Source organism: Diadema setosum, chromosome 20, assembly GCF_964275005.1.
Source record: "Diadema setosum chromosome 20, eeDiaSeto1, whole genome shotgun sequence".
NCBI classification, from domain to species: Eukaryota; Metazoa; Echinodermata; class Echinoidea; order Diadematoida; family Diadematidae; genus Diadema; species Diadema setosum.
Window position 1 is genome coordinate 34,476,004 of NC_092704.1, and position 17,526 is coordinate 34,493,529.

The 17,526-nt window shown below is 37.7% G+C and overlaps 1 protein-coding gene across 1 annotated transcript; it reads right to left on the reverse strand.

Annotated features, from left to right (window-relative positions):
- Positions 1 to 869: 869 nt before the first annotated feature.
- On the reverse strand, positions 870 to 12,089 carry LOC140243634 (uncharacterized). The gene is made up of 3 exons (XM_072323298.1): positions 12,044 to 12,089; positions 3,504 to 3,758; positions 870 to 1,135 (listed from the first exon to the last, which is right to left on the reverse strand). Exons 1-3 carry the CDS (start codon positions 12,087 to 12,089, stop codon positions 870 to 872), a joined length of 567 nt encoding a protein of 188 aa, XP_072179399.1.
- Between the last annotated feature and the right edge of the window lie 5,437 nt (positions 12,090 to 17,526).

Genomic DNA, 17,526 nt, shown 5'->3' on the forward strand with positions numbered 1-17,526 from the left:
CCGTGTAACGTTACGGCATTAGTTAATAGTGTATATTATAAATCTACCCACTCACAAAGTGAACAGACTGAGTCATATTTTGCTGAAATATGTGGAAGTACAATTCTGTGTCACGTATATAGCATAACGTGGTTTTCCGAAGCATAATATTTAAAGTTGCAAGTTTCAAGTTTCTTTATTTCACCAAAGCAAAGAAGATATTAAATAGAAACAATTTACAATAAGTAGTCCCTGTAGCGATTGACAATAAGTATAATTCTACTTTGAATTTGCTATTTTTCTTTTTTACATCCTTGCTATGTCCTTGATTTGTTACTTTGTGTATTCTGAATTAATTGTGATATTTTGTCATTCTGTTGCAGGGCCCCCAAGGATTACAGTGTGTAAACCACTGATGGGGCTACCCTGGGTATTAAAAATACACAATAAATAAATGAATGAATAATAAATCGCGAGTTTCCAGAGAAATAGCTTTCACGAAGGACGTTTCTGAAAGTTTGATATGAGCGCTGGGTCGGTGGCTGTTGTTTGTCTGGTTAGCTGACATCAGCAGAGATAGATCGCTTTATTTTTGTAATATACCACTATCTTAATGTCAGTTTTTTACAGTCTCTACGAATGAACCTATTTCAAGCATCAAAATGTATTGGGGACGTGATGAGTGTTGCCCAAACTATAAACAAGAATGAACAAGTATATTAATTGTCGTTTTTCAGCCCTTTGTAATTTGTGACGAAAAGGCGCTTATCAATCCACAAAAAGTCTTACCGCCACACATAAAGCTCTACTTCTAAGCAGTCTCTTCAAAGGTTTGGGTGATACCCATGAAGCTGATAAAATCAACTTTTAAACGAAGAGAAATGATGCCATTAGTCTATGGACAGAATGTCGAAGTATTGGCAACCACTGGATTTTCGATAGTCGTGGGAAGCCGCTGTCCGGGGAACGCTGTTCAGCTGACAAGTATTGTTTGCCTCCCAAATGTTCATTGAGCGGCATTCCCCATTATGCAACAGGCAGGTTGATGCGCACTCCACGACCGAGCCCTCCATTTCCATTATCACATGATTGCGCAGACAGTGACCCGGATGGGCAAAATCCTTCTGCACATAGAGGCGCGATGCTACTTTGGAAACTGTCATAAAAGAAGAAAGAAAATACGCTTCACTACCAATTTCATCATCATTACATTATTCACACACTACACTAATATTGTTCAATCTTTCTCATGGCATAGATCATTATGACTTCACACAATTCAAAATATTAATTAAGACTCGAATATTATGCATAATATTTGCCTCCTCGGGCATAACAAAATTTGGAAAAGAAGTAAATAAATTGTTTCCATGCACTGTTCATATCTTTTCCTGACTGCGCCTGGGCATAGAACTGGACTGAATATATGACGTTTAGTACTTCCCCGAATTCTAATTCGCTGTATTGATTGATATACATCATTGTAAGTAAAGCATGAATATATAGGTACACATCTGGCTTATTCTTCTCATCATATACCAAATCTGACCATCAACCGAAGCCAATGCGGCGATTATGCAGAATCTTGTCTTTTATAGCCTTTTGCAAAGGCAGCTGGCAATGGACTCGCTATAGCGAGCAGTGGACTCGCATACACACACCAGCTCGCCAGCCGCGCGCTGTGTGTGCGAGTCCATTGCTCTCTGTGTGCGTGTGCTGAAATTATAGCGAGCTGCCTTTGCAAAAGGGTATGTCTTTTATGACTTCCGTCAGAGGGTTTTGTTGATGAAAGAGAGGCAAGAGATAGAATGAGGGCACAAAGAGAATACGTACCGCTAAGAACCATTAGGATGCTATCACATTCGATTTTTAAAATTTTAGATTTAAAATTTTGAATAAAAAAAAGATCAATTTTCTTGAAATGTAAAGTTTATTACATCAAATGGGGGGAAATATGAGCATTGTTCCAAACAAAGGGTTGAATAGTGTCTTTGGGGTTTTAATTCTTACCACTTTACTGAACATGAAAGTAAAATTATATAGGAGCTCGAACTCTACAACTTTGATATTATTTACTCAATAACCCCCCCCCCCCAAAAAAAAAAAAATAAAATAAATAAATGAATGAAATAAAAAATATAAGGCTCTTCTGGTTCTCAGCGAACGAATGTTGCTAATTTTACAGTGCAATAAAACACAAAGGAGATTTCCATTTCATTTATTCAGTTTCATTTTAAACAAAGAATATAGGTATACAAAACTAATCATGCATCTTGTGCATGTATACTAAGATAAATTTTACAATTTACTGTACATACCTGGTTTTTGGCAAATTGTCAACTTCTCTCGATCACACGATATATCATTGAACTTCCCGTCGTGAAACGTCTCCATGCAATTCTCACTCCCGCCAGAGTTATTGGGTTCGCCTGAGTACCAGTCTGGGGAATATATGAATAACATTATGGTTGGCCTTGTCGTCATTCTTCTATTTTTGGCACCCCCCCCCCCCTTTCCCTGCTATTTCTTGAGTTCTTGATGATTCATCAATGGCTGCACCATGCATTCTCCACGGCTGTTAAGCTCCCGCACTCCCGTATAACGAACACGGTTGTAACGAAATTCCGGTTACAACGAAATAAAAATTCAGGCCCAAACATTACCTGCTCTATGTTTTCTTATTGTTTATTGTTCGGATACAACGAAATTTCGATTTAACGAAAGAAAACTGCCGGTCCCGAGAACTTCGTTATAACGGGAGTCCACTGTATTCAAGTTTGCAATTTATCAATTCGTTACTCGTGTCTCAATATGAAGTCTTCTTTGTTCCAATATTATTTTCACGAGAGGCGTTTATCTCAAATCCGTCATATAGTTTGAATTTGCTTCATCCCGGCGAAACAAACTCTTAGACTAAGTTGACACTTCAGTATAATTAATTTAGGCCTACGATTACAGGCAAATCAAGTCATGTTTCTTACCAACAAGCATAGACTCCTTATATCTCATATCTGTAATCCTAACTCCAACGAAAAGTCTGATTTTCTTTCTTTCTACAGAAAAAAAAAAAACGAAACTGAAGGCAAGCGCGTCCAAAATCCAGTTCATATTTGAAAATAAGCAATCAAGTTTATCAAGGGAAGATGGTATTTCACTCTTTATGTGTGAAGCCTCTCAACATGATAATGATATTGTCTTGACACATTTCCCCAAACGACAATGTAAATCTTGAAGAGGTTATTACGTAGGTGTAACTCTGTACGTTTCTTACGCTAAACTTAAAGTCACAAACACGAAGCCGGTGAATTTAATGCAGGGTGTCAATTGCTCATTTTACACTGCGTTTTGAAATAACAACTTTCCTTCTTTCTTTACTCCTGGTAAAGCCTATTCTTAAACAATAGAACTGAAATTACACACGTTCTAATACAAACGTAGAAATTTACCAATTACGAAGAGTCATGAGAAATATTTAAACAACAACAAAGAAGGTAACAACAGATGAAATCAGAGCATTAACTTACTGAGATACGTAGGTGCTTTGTTGTCCATGCCACAGCTCCAGCCATTAGACGTGTTAGATGACCTACGACAGTCGACCCACGCCCTAGTGGAGCCTTTGATGCTGCGGATGTAGGCCTCCTGAACGGCCGATGTGATCAGGAGGAGTGCTGCTCCTTTTAACGAGCAGTTCCCTATAGCGTCATCATAAGTCGCCCGAGATGGTCGGATGACGTAGCAGGTGTCGTCATACCGCTTCCAACCAGCCTCGCAACGAACTGCAAGCATGTATGCAAAGTGGTGACAGAGCAGTGGACATGCAGGGTCATGGTCCTATTACATTTCATTTCATTTCATTTCATTTCATTTGCGAGGGGTTTGTATTTCATTTCCCACAAAAGTATACGACATGACGTTTGCATATAAACAAAATAGTGTGAAATGTAACTGTTATATATTCAAGTGTGATTTAAATGAAGATAATTTTTTACCATAAAACAAACTCACTTTCAGTTAAAGAAATGCATGGGCAAACTGTAACTGAATAGTAACAAAGAAATGATGTCGGAAATCGTTCCTGCGACACGATGTTGCTCCCACGAAATATCTGCACGATAAGCCAAAATAAAATCCACCCACAAATATGACTCTAACAGTCTAACCCTAATCCTATTCTTTACATCAAACAAAACTTAAAGTATCCCAATTATGTACTCTTTGTAACTTGCAAGTTCAAGGGGATGAATTTCATTACTTGTTGGTTTGTCCTTTCTTCAGTGAAACACGTAGGCATTATATTAAGAGATATTTCTCACGCCGTCCTAACGTTATTAAATTTCATCAATTATTTAGTAGTAAGAGTATTAAAACGTTGAAGAATTTGTCTAGATTTTGTAAGATAATTATGTTGAAGTTTGTCTAGAATCATTTTTAGTAGTGCCGAAACTGTGAGGTGTGCAAGTTGGCACAGTGTGCTCTATTTGTTGTTAAATCTTCCCGATATTATATTACATGTATTTATGTGTTGTGACTGCCAAAGATTTAATTTTTTCTTTTATTGTGTGTTTTATACTCATTGTATTTCTTCCATGCCCCGGGAGGGGCCGTTTTAAGAAATAAAATTCATTGTCATTGTCATTGTCATTGTCATTGTCATTGTCATTGTCATACTCTAACCCTAACCCTACGTGCTTAGAGAAACTAAGACGGGAGCAATAAGCCAGTTCGTAATTAGCTCATGTACACATTGGTAAAAATGACCTTTCTTTTTTCTCAGTTAGTTAGGCACTTCACTCGTTTTCAAAGCGGCATAATGCCTACGCTTGCCTGACGTAACAATTTATGGAATTCATGTTCAAACAAAGAATTATCTCGCGTTTAGAGCAGGTGATCAGAATACTCCATCAGTTGACAATCTAGCGGGCGTCCATTTCATTGTTTTGTATTGAATGCAATAACAGCCTATTTCCTTTTATAATATACAAATATTCAATGTTTATGAGTGCGATGGTTCCGAATATTACATGAGCGTGCAAGTTTAACCGTTCTATTCAACGACGCGAAGCGGAGTTGAATAGAACGGTTAAACTTGCACGCTCATGTAATATTCGGTACCGTCGCACGAATGATAAACATTGAATATTTGTTTTATACAACACATGATATCGAAATATTTAGGCATGGTCTAGAGTCTAGACCAAGATAGATATGCTTTAACCCTAAATAAGTAGGTCGAGAACTATGCGAAAGCCTACTGCTATTAAACGTTATGCCTACTATAGCTATACGTAGCGTACTGCCACTGGATGGCTCGATCTGTTGTAGGTCTTGAAAAAAGGTCTAACTAAACCCTATATATATAGGGCTAGAGAGTTTGCCACTATTTAAAGCATACTGTATTTGACCACTTTCTTAGTATTTGCTGCTGCACTTCACTCATGATTAGCAATGCGCGGAGATCCTCATCAGAGACGAGAACAAAGCTCGGGTGAGAAGAGGTACAAGTAGGTTTACGTAGCCATGATAACGTAGTGGCATGGCCGTGCGTGTATAACGGTGGACTGGTATGGTGGTGGTGAACCGGTTGCGTGCTGGCGCAGCGCAAACCCTACGGGTGCAAACCCTACGGGTGCGCGTATGCCATCAATGCCAGCTAGCTAGTGTACGATACACAAGTTCAGTGTGTCCTATGGTCTATTGCACTGCCGGCTCGCTTGTACCGTTCAATAGTCGACTATTGCACTGCCATCGAAAGTGAGCGTTGGATAGCTGATTCCTCTGAATGTCATGTGACCCGCATTCATCCAATCAGATGGCAAGTTTCCATACATGTGTTGTATAATGCGAAATACCATTCTTGCTGTCAGGTGGATGTGCTGGCAAGCACCATTTAGATAAGGATCACATGAATAATTATCGCATCACAGATGCTTATCTCAGTGAATTTACAAACTGAAATGCCTGTCGGTACAAATGACCTTTTTCTGCTCATGCGCAATGTGGAATTACGAACTGGTCTATTGTCACAGAAGCGTTGATGTCGTATCACTAACGAGAATACAGCAGGCTGATGCAATATACCACGCTAACTAGACCCAATATATCATTGATAATATATTTTCATCATGGAAAAGAAGTCAGATGACTGAAATTTTGTACTTTGACTAATAAGAATTTGCACTGCCTTATTGTACCACTCGCAGGGGCGGATCCAGGGGAAGCGCCTTTACAAAATGAAAGGGAGCTCACATGCCCCCTTTTTATTTCTCTTGTTTTAACAAAAAATAAAGAGGGGCACCCAGTACGCCCCCTCTGGATCCGCCACTGACTCGTATATCTTTTGCTGTGAAAAAGACCTCTACAGTACCAGTAATAATGCAACGGGAAATAAAGCTGTCATGGTTTAAAAGAAAAATCTTAGAAGATGCTTTCTCAACTTGAAAACCTTGATTCAATCCCATTTGTAATCATTTTGTCAGCAGCTGTAAAACAGGTTTAGCCGTTCATAGGCCTCTGCTATATAATATTATATCTTTGACTAGTTTGAGCGGTTTCCTCTTGCATTGACACATGTCTAAGCTATATGAGACAGGTTAACATTTGCCCTTAGCGGTAAAAGTCTGGGAAAACACACACACACACACACACACACACACACACACACACAAATCCTTATCAAGTACTTCTCCCCTAGCTTTCTAAACAATCTCCGCAATTATGATGCTTTTGCTGCTGATGATGATGATAATGATGATAATGATGATGATAATGATGAAACAACATAATCATATAGCACCATTTGTATGTGCTACAGGTTCAAAACCACTAAATATGTACAATTTAGTGAAATACTTGTCGCAATAGTTTTACCAAAGAAAAATGAAGGAACGACCGATTGTCGTAAGTTTCGGGTAATAGTTATCGTTAGTACATTGTTAACTAGAACCGCCGAGAATTTGAACATCCAATTATGATTCTTTCGGAAGTTATGCATTCATAAAGATGGTAAACCCGCCAAAAACAGCATGTCGCAAAGTAATAATTTTGCCGATATGTTACTGTTATGCAAATGAAAGCATGATCTTTTCTCATTATAACTTGTTCTAAAGCAAATTAAGCCATTTGCCTATACGTTAGAATAAAAAGAAATATAATTGAAAACTATTCAATTGAATTATTTTACAAGTCAAATTTGTCGCAAAGGCCTGTGAAACATACGTTACCATGATTTCAAGTTTTCCTTTAAAACATTCCCTGGGGTTGAAATTGTGAATTATCCGTCCTAAAAACTTAGAAAATGTCTCGTCCAATGCTGTAAACAATAGTTTTGCCACCTGGTTATCTGGTGCAGAGAAAAAGCTTCACGTACTAACACATTTCAGACCGTATGGTTAAGAAATGAAACATACGTTACCACCGCTATGGAAAATTACAAATGAAAATGTTACAAGGAAATTACCAAACACAGGCATACGGTACCCCAATCTCTCCACTGAGTTTTCAATTATGAGCCATTACTAATCGCTTGAAAAAGTCACATCGAAGGTCAGATGTAACTTACGTTACCGAAACATACGTTACCCCCGAAAAAATAATCTTAATTAGATTCACTAACATTGCAACCATTCATCGATGACAAGTGCTATCTAGAGTCATCTATACTCCATAGTTGCTTAGAAACAGTAATTGCGACAAAATGGCGCATCACGTTGACGACTCACAGGGAATGGACTGCACGAGATCTTTCTCAGTATCTGAGCGAACGGTATATATATTTTCAAAGTCATGTTTAGCGTAATTACATTCAAATATTGGTACTTTTTTACTATAAGCAAGTACTTTGGTGTTTGTTTTGTCGAGGAGAATAACAAGTTTACATCTCACTCAGATATTTATACCACATTAGGGTACCTAAACATAGGGTCAATATTGTAACGTAGGTTTCACTTAAGGTAACGTAAGTTTCAATTTTACATCATTCTGCATGTTCACTGTCGTACTTTTCACCAAAGCTTTATCCTAAAAAAGACTAATATCCATAAATAAACAGATGAAAAACATATTTCAATTTTAGGCTTGCACTAACCATTCTTTTTTGCGATAATCATTGTCAATGAGGCCCTGAATACCCTGGTAACGTAGGTTTCAATCACTCTAAATCAAACCAATATGCGTGTTAATGATTACATAAATTATGAAAACAATGGTTTTCATTTTAATTAGCATATCATTTACTTCAAAGTTATAGTTATTGTAGCGTACCAAATTCATTATGTGACACTTCATTCGGTGTAATTAGAGGTAACGAAGGTTACGTAATTATGTAAGAATATCTTATTACGGATTTACAGTATGGATGTTCTTATTTCTCTGTTAAGGGAATTTCATCATCACTCCTTAGGTTCCAAGGGGTCAAAATGGGAAAATCAAGAGCCAAGATTCAGGCCGATTACTGAAGAAGGAAATAGGAAGAGATTGGAGAAGAAGCCTTCCTCACTCTCTAAAAAAAAAAAAAAAAAAAAAATTGAGTGAAAATATTCACTCTTAAAGGAGTGATTACAAAAACAGGAATTTAGAACAAAATTGGAATGAATTTTGAGTGAAAAAATTCATTTTCACTCATTTTTGGGTGAGCTCAGGGATCACTCGAAGAGTTAGGAGTGGTCCCTGAGGTAAAGAGTGAAAATGATCATTTTCACTTTAAATTCACTCTTTTTGTATTCATCCCATCAAGAGTGAATATTTTCACTCGATTTTTTTTTAGAGAGTAAATCCGAGAAACAACGTGTAAAAAAGTATTACGTTCCTGTGGAAAATCTTAAGAGTTGGGAAAAACAAGAGCGCAGAAAAAAATGAAAGAGTAAAAAAGCACAGAGCCTTCGGCAGGAAAATAAAAGAAGGCTTAAACCGATCTTAGCGAAGGGAAAATGAAGGAAGGGAGAATGAAGGTGATAATGTCGACTTGATTGACAAGGATTGACATGGAAATTGATTCACAAATTTAACAATTTGCTAATGATGTATACTTATGTATGCTTTACAATGAAAGGTACTGGATAAAAGTGTTGGCTTGTAGATATCAAATTGAAAGTATGAAATGTATGTAAATTTCCTTGTTTATGCACCGAAAATCATCCATAAGAATTTCTACCCAATCTAACTCTTCCGAGATATTAATGAAAATATGAAGTTTAGCCAAGAAAATAGAAGAAAGCGTTATACTAACGCTCTTATACTACCTTTTATATCATTTCACTTTAATACAACTCGCCACTTTTGCATTCTTCTCTCCTACATTGGCTCTTACTCAGTACCTTTTATTAAAAGTTGCCTTTTGCAGAAAAATACCAGATTGTGAGTCTACAGTTGTCTTTTACAATGATGTAATATACATTAAAGACATTTTATATGTCACCGAACTTTTCTATGTAATGGAAATAGAAGAATTGCAATTTGTTCTTCTAACATTTCCATGCCTTTTCCATTGCCTTTTTCCAAAAAAAGAAAAGAAAAGAGGGGGCATCCAAATTATGAAAGGTGCGCCTTTTTGTGTTTATCATTGTTGTGTTTATAGACTAGTGTGTCATAGGTCAGTTATACTCTCAATCTAAAACCGTGAGAAAGCTGTCTATTTACGTGACCACTCTTGACATTGCTTGAATTGTTCTTAATTCTGTATTTTTTGTGACTATTACCCAAACCATGCATTGTTGTTGCTTCAAACTTACTGATTTCTTGGCAAATTATGGAACAATGTGCCAAGAAATCTGTACGTTTTAAGCAACAATAATGCATGGTTTGCTCATTAATGAAACTCGTGATAATCATGCATTATTAATCATAAAGCAGTGGTGGTGTTTGCATTCTAAATTTCATAGGCTCGCTGTGATTTATTTCACATTTTTCACTCTTATGCCTGATGTACCTTATTGATGTAAATTTTAATATGCTAAACAGTTAAGTGCTGACCAGTTTGTGCACTTACACTGTGCAATGTTGTTTAGCGATGTATCATTCCTTTTTAATGCACTTTCCAATGCATCTCCACTTTCGAATGATTAATATTTCAATCTGGAAACATTTGAAACATACGTTACAATTGTTTATAGTACACACTGATACATTTTAGGGCTTCTTGACAATGTCTTTTGTGACTCTTATATAAATATATTCCTTGGGTTTTGAACACGGCACTTCAACAAGTAATTTTGCAGTGAAACTCATAATAATCAAATTCAGACAAAATAAACTCTTGAAATTTAGATATTTTATTCCAATTTTTCGTTTAAGGCCAAATGTATATATTATACGGACGATAACATCAGACGACAATTAAATAAATCTGCTTCCAGAAGTACTGAAGGTCTTGCAACGCTGGTACTCTTGATATTTATTAGAACTCTTAATATTTATCTTCTTTTTTAGTGTTTAGTATATTTATGTAACATACGTGACTCATATGCGTAACAAACGTTACCAAGGTTTAAACCGTCACATTTTCATTTGTCATATGGTGACTGAGATTGTTTGAGAATATGTGTAGGACAAATCCATCTAGAATAATTTGGCAGTTATCTGCAAGTTCTATGTGTCCGAATAGAAAAAATATAGGAAACAATGTAACTTTACATGGTTAACAACCTCCATCATATCTATCAATATCTTAATTCACGGTTACAGTGACTTATCAAATGAATGAAAAAATATAGAAGGCACATTGAAATAAGAATGGTCATATCTTCGAAACTATCCACCAATAGAAGGATAGTTGCATTGTCCATCCCTAAACAGAATGAATATGGTCAAAGAAAAATAAGCGCAGTAACGTAAGTTACAGTGGTGAAATTTTCATGTTCAGCTTCAAATATCAGAACATAAAAAGTTTGCAACATTTGTTGCTCATTTTTGTTTGAGTTGAAATTCAGTGTATCCTCTTGCAATTTTTCGTTGTATGAATGTTTTTGAAAAAACTTTATTTTTTCAAAATTTCAAAACCTGAATTGTACATTTTTAATGGTTTTGGCCCTACAATCAGACTCTCATCTTTGTTCAAATTTGAACGAATGGAATTCAGTTGTCTTTATTTTCCAATATCTGAGAACATAATCTTACAAGAGTCATAGGAGAGACATGAAGGTGATACCGTTGTTCTAGCTCGTTGATTATTTTTGAGCATTGTCAGCCACTATAGTATATCCTCAAGTGAAAGAATCAGTACAAATTTAGTTTATTTAAGATTTTGAAGCTATTATTTGCAGTCAGCTATGCAGACATGCACATGCAAGTTTAAAAGCCATCTTGAATGTTGTTGTTGCATTGCTGAGCTAACAAGAAAGAATGACCAACCAAGGAACAGGCAACTTACTGATTCTTGCAGTGACTATAACTTGATTAATCTGAGTGTTTACGTAGTTATTACCTCCGCCAAGGGAGGAGGTTGTTTTCGTTACCGTTGGTTTGTTCGTTAGTTAGTTCGTTTGTCCGTGTGTAAATCAAAAAATGTAGTGAACGGATTGAGATGAAACTTGAAAGATGATTGAGATGCAGGAAAGGTTGAGTATGACGCAAGTAACAAAAGATTAACTTTTGGTAGTGATCCGAGAATTTTGGGGGAATTTATGAAGGATTTTTGATATTTTGGCAAGTAGGGTCAATGCACTTTGGAGTTCAGGCTGCGCGTATTTGAGGTTTGCATGAAAAAATCCACTAAAGTGCGTGTGAGGCGCGCCGTGCAGCTGAGGGTTTGTGACGTAACAAAGGCTTCTATATTAGGAAATACTGACTGGGCGACTTTCAGCACAAAAAATGGGTAGAAATCACTGATATCTCTATGGAAGAACAAGATCAGTGGTGGAAATGAGCTGCATGCTTGACGGAGTTCTGCGCTCTCAGAGTGCTTCTCTAGTTATTACAGTCCAAACTGTCACCGAAGGAAACTCACAATTATTCAGTGAAGATAAACTCCAAGAAAAAACTAATACACTAACATAAGGAAATAAAGAAAATCGATGTATCTGTAAAATCGTTTACTTGCCGACGTATGAATTGTAACAGGTTTACTTACCTCGTTGTACGGAAGATGCAAAGCTGTAGCATATGGATGCATTCATGACGAGACACGAAAAAAGCACGCAAAGACCTGCCACATTTAACATTGTTGGTACCACTAAACTACCGCCTCGATAGCCTGCAATAATGGCTTTGTGTAGATTTTTCTTCTTCCCAGGCGTAACCAAAGGAGTAAGGCGGCAAAGACATTAAAGATGTAAGCGAAGATATGAAGAAATTGCCGGAGGAGTACGCGCGTTCGATATGACGAATAACAGAATTTAAGCGTCAGAAAGTGATATTCCTCGCGTTCACTCTGATATTAGCGAGTTTTTGCAAGCAAGAGCGTGCCGTGTGCAAAATTTGCTTCTGCGTATGATCAAATCCGAGAAACGTCCCATCCTGGGGAAAAAATAGCGTTCGGTTCCGATGCTTCTGGGCAGGAGTGAGCCAGCCAGGCAGCAAGCCAGGCAATCAGCGATCTTGTCCCCACACCTCCGTCCTATTCATGAAAGTGCAACTGCTGGGGATGGGAGTCCGAGTCAAGGTCAGAGTGCGAAGACTGTCACAGCTGATTGCTTCCGCGTACTCTCGGTCTTCCCGTCGTGTAGCGAAAACTGCTGGTGACGTCGTCATAATGCATAGTTATCGAAAAGTGTTAATATTAACTTCGATGTCTGTCAGCTTGGCGAGGCCAATATGACAAGTAAAATATTTAAACCGTGATATTTTAGATAATAGCCTTGTGTTCATCATGCATCATCATTAGCAGACAATATGAATGCCGTTTTGAGGTAAAGAGTGAAATGATGAAGAAGACTATGAACTAAAGATTTTGTATATCAATGCTCAGCAGATCTATGAGAACGCACGATGATGACTCAAGTACAGAGTAGGATCTCGCCGTAACGTAGTCTCGGTATAGTAATGATAAATACTGGAATTCCCACATCTATTCTCATTTGCCGAAAAAAAGTAGTATGTTGTAAATGAAAGCCCTTAATCATATTGCAGTGTATTAATGAGATTCTAGAGAGGCGTTAAAATCAACATTGCACAAAACCGTATACTACATTGGTTGGCTTTCAAGTGATGAAGGAAATTTAGGAAGACATGAACTAAAGACCACCGCACACTACGATTTTCGGTCCCACGACTAAGCGACTTTGGATCTGAAATAAACTAGCGTGCTTGAGGCTATTGTCATTTATGTCGGATCCAAAGTCTGTCAGTCATGCGACCAAAAGTAGTATGGTGCGCGGCGGCCTTAAAGGAAACCAAAACCCAAAGAGCAAGCGCACCGGAACACATCTGTTTTGTTTTGTTTTGTTTTTGTTTGTTTTGTTGTTTTTGGGTATTTTTTTTTTTGGGGGGGGGGGGGGCAAAATCTCGAGGGGGGCACATTGTGTGACGGTGTGAGATCCTCGGCGAGGGAGCGAAGCGGCCGAGCAGGGGGAGGGTGTGGGAGGGGGATACCCCCTCCCATGGTAGGGCTTTTTGTAAAAACAGAGTACAAAAGTCGCGTTTATAGAGCATTAAAAAGCAAGTTTCTAATGAATTAAACATAGTGGGGGAAAAAATGCGACCGAGCGGGGGGAGGGTGTGGGAGGGGGGATACCCCCATCCCACGGTAGGGACTTTCTGTATAAACAAAGTACAAACGTCGCGTTTATAGAGCATTTTAAAGTAAATTTCTAGGGAATTAAACACGACGAAAACAGTTTAGTTTGAAGGACTATGATAATAACATACGGGGGAACATTATGTGACGGTGTGAGATCCTCGGCGAGGGACCGAAGCGACCGAGCAGGGGGAGGGTGTGGGAGGGGGATACCCCCCTCCCATGGTAGGGCTTTTTGTAAGAACAGAGTACAAAAGTCGCGTTTATAGAGCATTTAAAAGCAAATTTCTAGGGAATTAAACCTGACGAAGGAAAAAAAAAAAACTTAGTTTGAAGGACTACGATTATAACATACTTGGGCACATTATGTGATGGTGTGAGATCCTCGGCGAGGGAGCGTTGCGACCGAGCGGATGAGGTATGCGATTGGGTATCACGGTAGGAACTTTTTGTAAAAACAGAGTATAAAAGTCGCGTTTACAGAACATTTTATATCCAATTTCTAGGGATTAAACATAGTAAAAAAAATCACTGGGAAGGAGTATGATCATAACTTATGAAAACTGTTCATTTTACTATAAGTACCGACAGAGGGAGCGACCCACTTTCACTTTGCCATTCGTCTGAAATGTATTCATTAAAAGCTTAAACGTGATCGCATTGTTCGAGCAATAGAAATTATTCTTATAGTGCTAAAAAGCATAGAAGAAAGGGAAATGTACGTTTTACGAAAGGTATGTTTCAGGGGGCATGCTCGAGGACGCGAGGCTACCATCTATACACTAAATTTACTCATAAGTGCATATTGGTGTATAAATAATATATATATATTGATAGCGTGTTAGGATTTTCGCCCCGTCAGGGGCGAGAATTTCGCATTTTCAGTTATGAAATTGACAACTTTTAGACAAGAAAAGTGCCTTTATTGTTCATTTTTGGTCCTTAAATAATTGATTAATTATTTGTTACAGGGGGCACTTGGGGGGGGGGGGGGCAAAAACTCGTTTTGCCCCTCCCCCCCCCAAAAAAAAAAAAAATTATATATATATATATATTTTTTTTTTTTTGGGGGGGGGGTAAGTGCCCCCCTGCCCCCTCTCCCCGCTTCCGGCGCCCTTGCCAAAGAGAAATTTGGAATGAGTGAAAATACCAACATTTTAGTAGAACACAACAATGAAAGTTTTAGGAAAATGAGACAATCGATGCAAAAGTTATGAATTTCTAAAATTTTGGTGTTGGAACCGCAGGATGAGGAGACTACTAGAGATTATGGTGTCATGTGTGTACAACAATATACAGAAAATAATAAAGGGAATTCCACACAAATTCACTTTTCCAGCATAATGAAAGAGCACTTGACTGCTTGACTAACCTCTTTCAGAAAGCAGGGGGGATTGCTACCTCATGTTTACCTTTTGCAGTGATTTAAAAAATGTTCAAGATATCACATATTTTGATGCATATGTGTATAGGTCTGTTGTATCACAAAACATCCTACCATATGATTTTTTTTCTAATATGAAATTCCACGTAATATTACCAATCTATGAAATTCAGAACTGTGAGGAAGATAGAAAGATGGGCACAACACACACACACACACACACACCAAAAAATTCAATAACACCAGGTAAATTCGATTTCAAAATAGTTTGATATGTAAAACCATTTATTTTTCTTTAGTTCCGATCGGTTCGAGATATTGAGGTATAGTGCTTTCTTTTTTTCTTTCTTTCTTCAAAGTGTTGTATTACATTTTTTTTTCTACTCAGCACTTGTTCTTCGAGAGACCTACAGCTTCTGTAAAGTTTGACTTGAAGCATTAGATTTTAACCAAATCACAGTAATCATGCTCACTGAGAAAGGGCTCATTTTCGTCACAAAGCTAAAAATTGGTAAATAATTGGTAAATAAAAGAATTACCTGTAGGCTTTAATACCTTGCTGTTCTTCCTTTCTCTTTGCATTTTACTTTTCATTTGATTCACAGACCCATGTTTTTAGCCAAAAGTGACTGATTGAAAATGGAAGTGATAGATAATGCTACCAATTTTGTAGTTTGCAGAATAGTACTTATTGTTTATCACTGCACTTTATTACTTACTGTATGCAAGCGCGCCGGAACACTTCTGGTTTTAGGGGGGCAAAATGTCAACGGGGGCACATTTTATGTGCGATGTGAGATCCTCGGCGCGGGAGCGGAGCGAGCGAGCGGGGGGAGGGGGGGGAGGGTGTGGAAAGGGGGATCCCCCCCCCCCCACTGTAGGGATCTTTTGTAAAACAGGGTACAAAAGTCGCGTTTATAGACCATTTAAAAGCAAATTTCTAAGGAATTAAACATAGTGAAAAATAATCAGTGCGAAGGACTATGATTATTACATACGGGAGTACATAATAATGTGATGGTGTGAGATCGTCGGCGAAGGAGCGAAGCGACCGAGCGGGGGGAGGGTGCTCCCACGGTAGGGACTTTTTGTAAAAACAGAGTATAAAAGTCGCGTTTATAGAACATTTTGTAAAAACAGAGTATAAAAGTCGCTTTTATAGAGCATTTTAAATCAAATTTTTGAGGAATTAAACATAGTAAAAGAAATCACTGCGAAGGACTATGATAATAACTTATGAAAACTTTTCATTTTACTTTAAGTACGGGCAGAACGAGCGAGCCACTTTCACTTTGCAATTTACCTGAAATGTACTCATTAAAAGCTTAAACGTGATCGCATCGTTCGAACAATGAAAAATATTCTTATACAACGTACTGCTAGAAAACAAAGAAGAAAATGAAAAATGTAAGGTTTACTAAAGGTATGTTTCAGCGGGCACACTCGAGGACACGACTAAGGCTACCATCTATACACTAAATTTACTCATAAGCTCCTATTAGTGTATAGATACAATACTGTATGTTGTTAGTGTATTACAATTTTCGCCCCGGTAGGGGCGAAAATTTTTGCATTTTCAGTTATGAAATTACTACATTTAGACAAGAAATATGCCTTTATTGTTCATTTTGGTCTTTAAATCAGTGATTAATTATTTGTTACAGGGGGCACTTTGGGGGGGGGGGGGGGGGGCAAAAACTCGTTTTGCCCCCCCCCCCCAACATTTTGTTTGGGGGGGCAAGTGCCACCCCTGCCCCCCCCCCCCCCCCGCTTCCGGCGCCCTTGACTGTATGTGTTTTGTGCGTTACACAACGATACGTGTGTGTTGTATGTGAAAATGTCTCTACTTGTGTCTACATGTATATAGTGAGAGCGAGCAAAGAGAAAGACGTGCGAACAATCTGTAACATGTTTGCCGACGCAGACGAGTTAAATGAAGCATTATAGTGAAAGTCCAGAATAAACCATGCTTAGATGATAATTATCATAATGTAGTTCGTATTGAATAAAGAATGACTAAAGTTTGCGATCATTAGCTTCATGTGAAATGATTAACAGTGTAAATCAATGATATCTCTAAAGGATGTTACAATTCACCTGCACTTTCTTTAAGCAAACCTATATTCAAAGGCCCATTCAATTAAAGAAAACCTATTCAATCAATCATTCAATCAACAGCAGAACGACTGTTGATATGATCGGTTAGTTTAAAATTTATGTTGTTTGAGATTCAGTTTGTTTTATTTCACCACTTGTACGAATGAAATCATTAAGATAAATCTACATTGTTCTAATCAAAATATCAAAGTACCTATAAATAGTACTAAGAGAAAATAGATCATTGTTAATTTTGACCGCCTAATTATAATTATAAAGTTGTTTTGCAGATATCAAACTTTCACTTCCTTACCTAAAGTCATCTAATATTTGAGACTTTGCAATTAAGTCGATGGGAGTAGATGACAATAATCTATCACCTCACTGTAAATCTGGG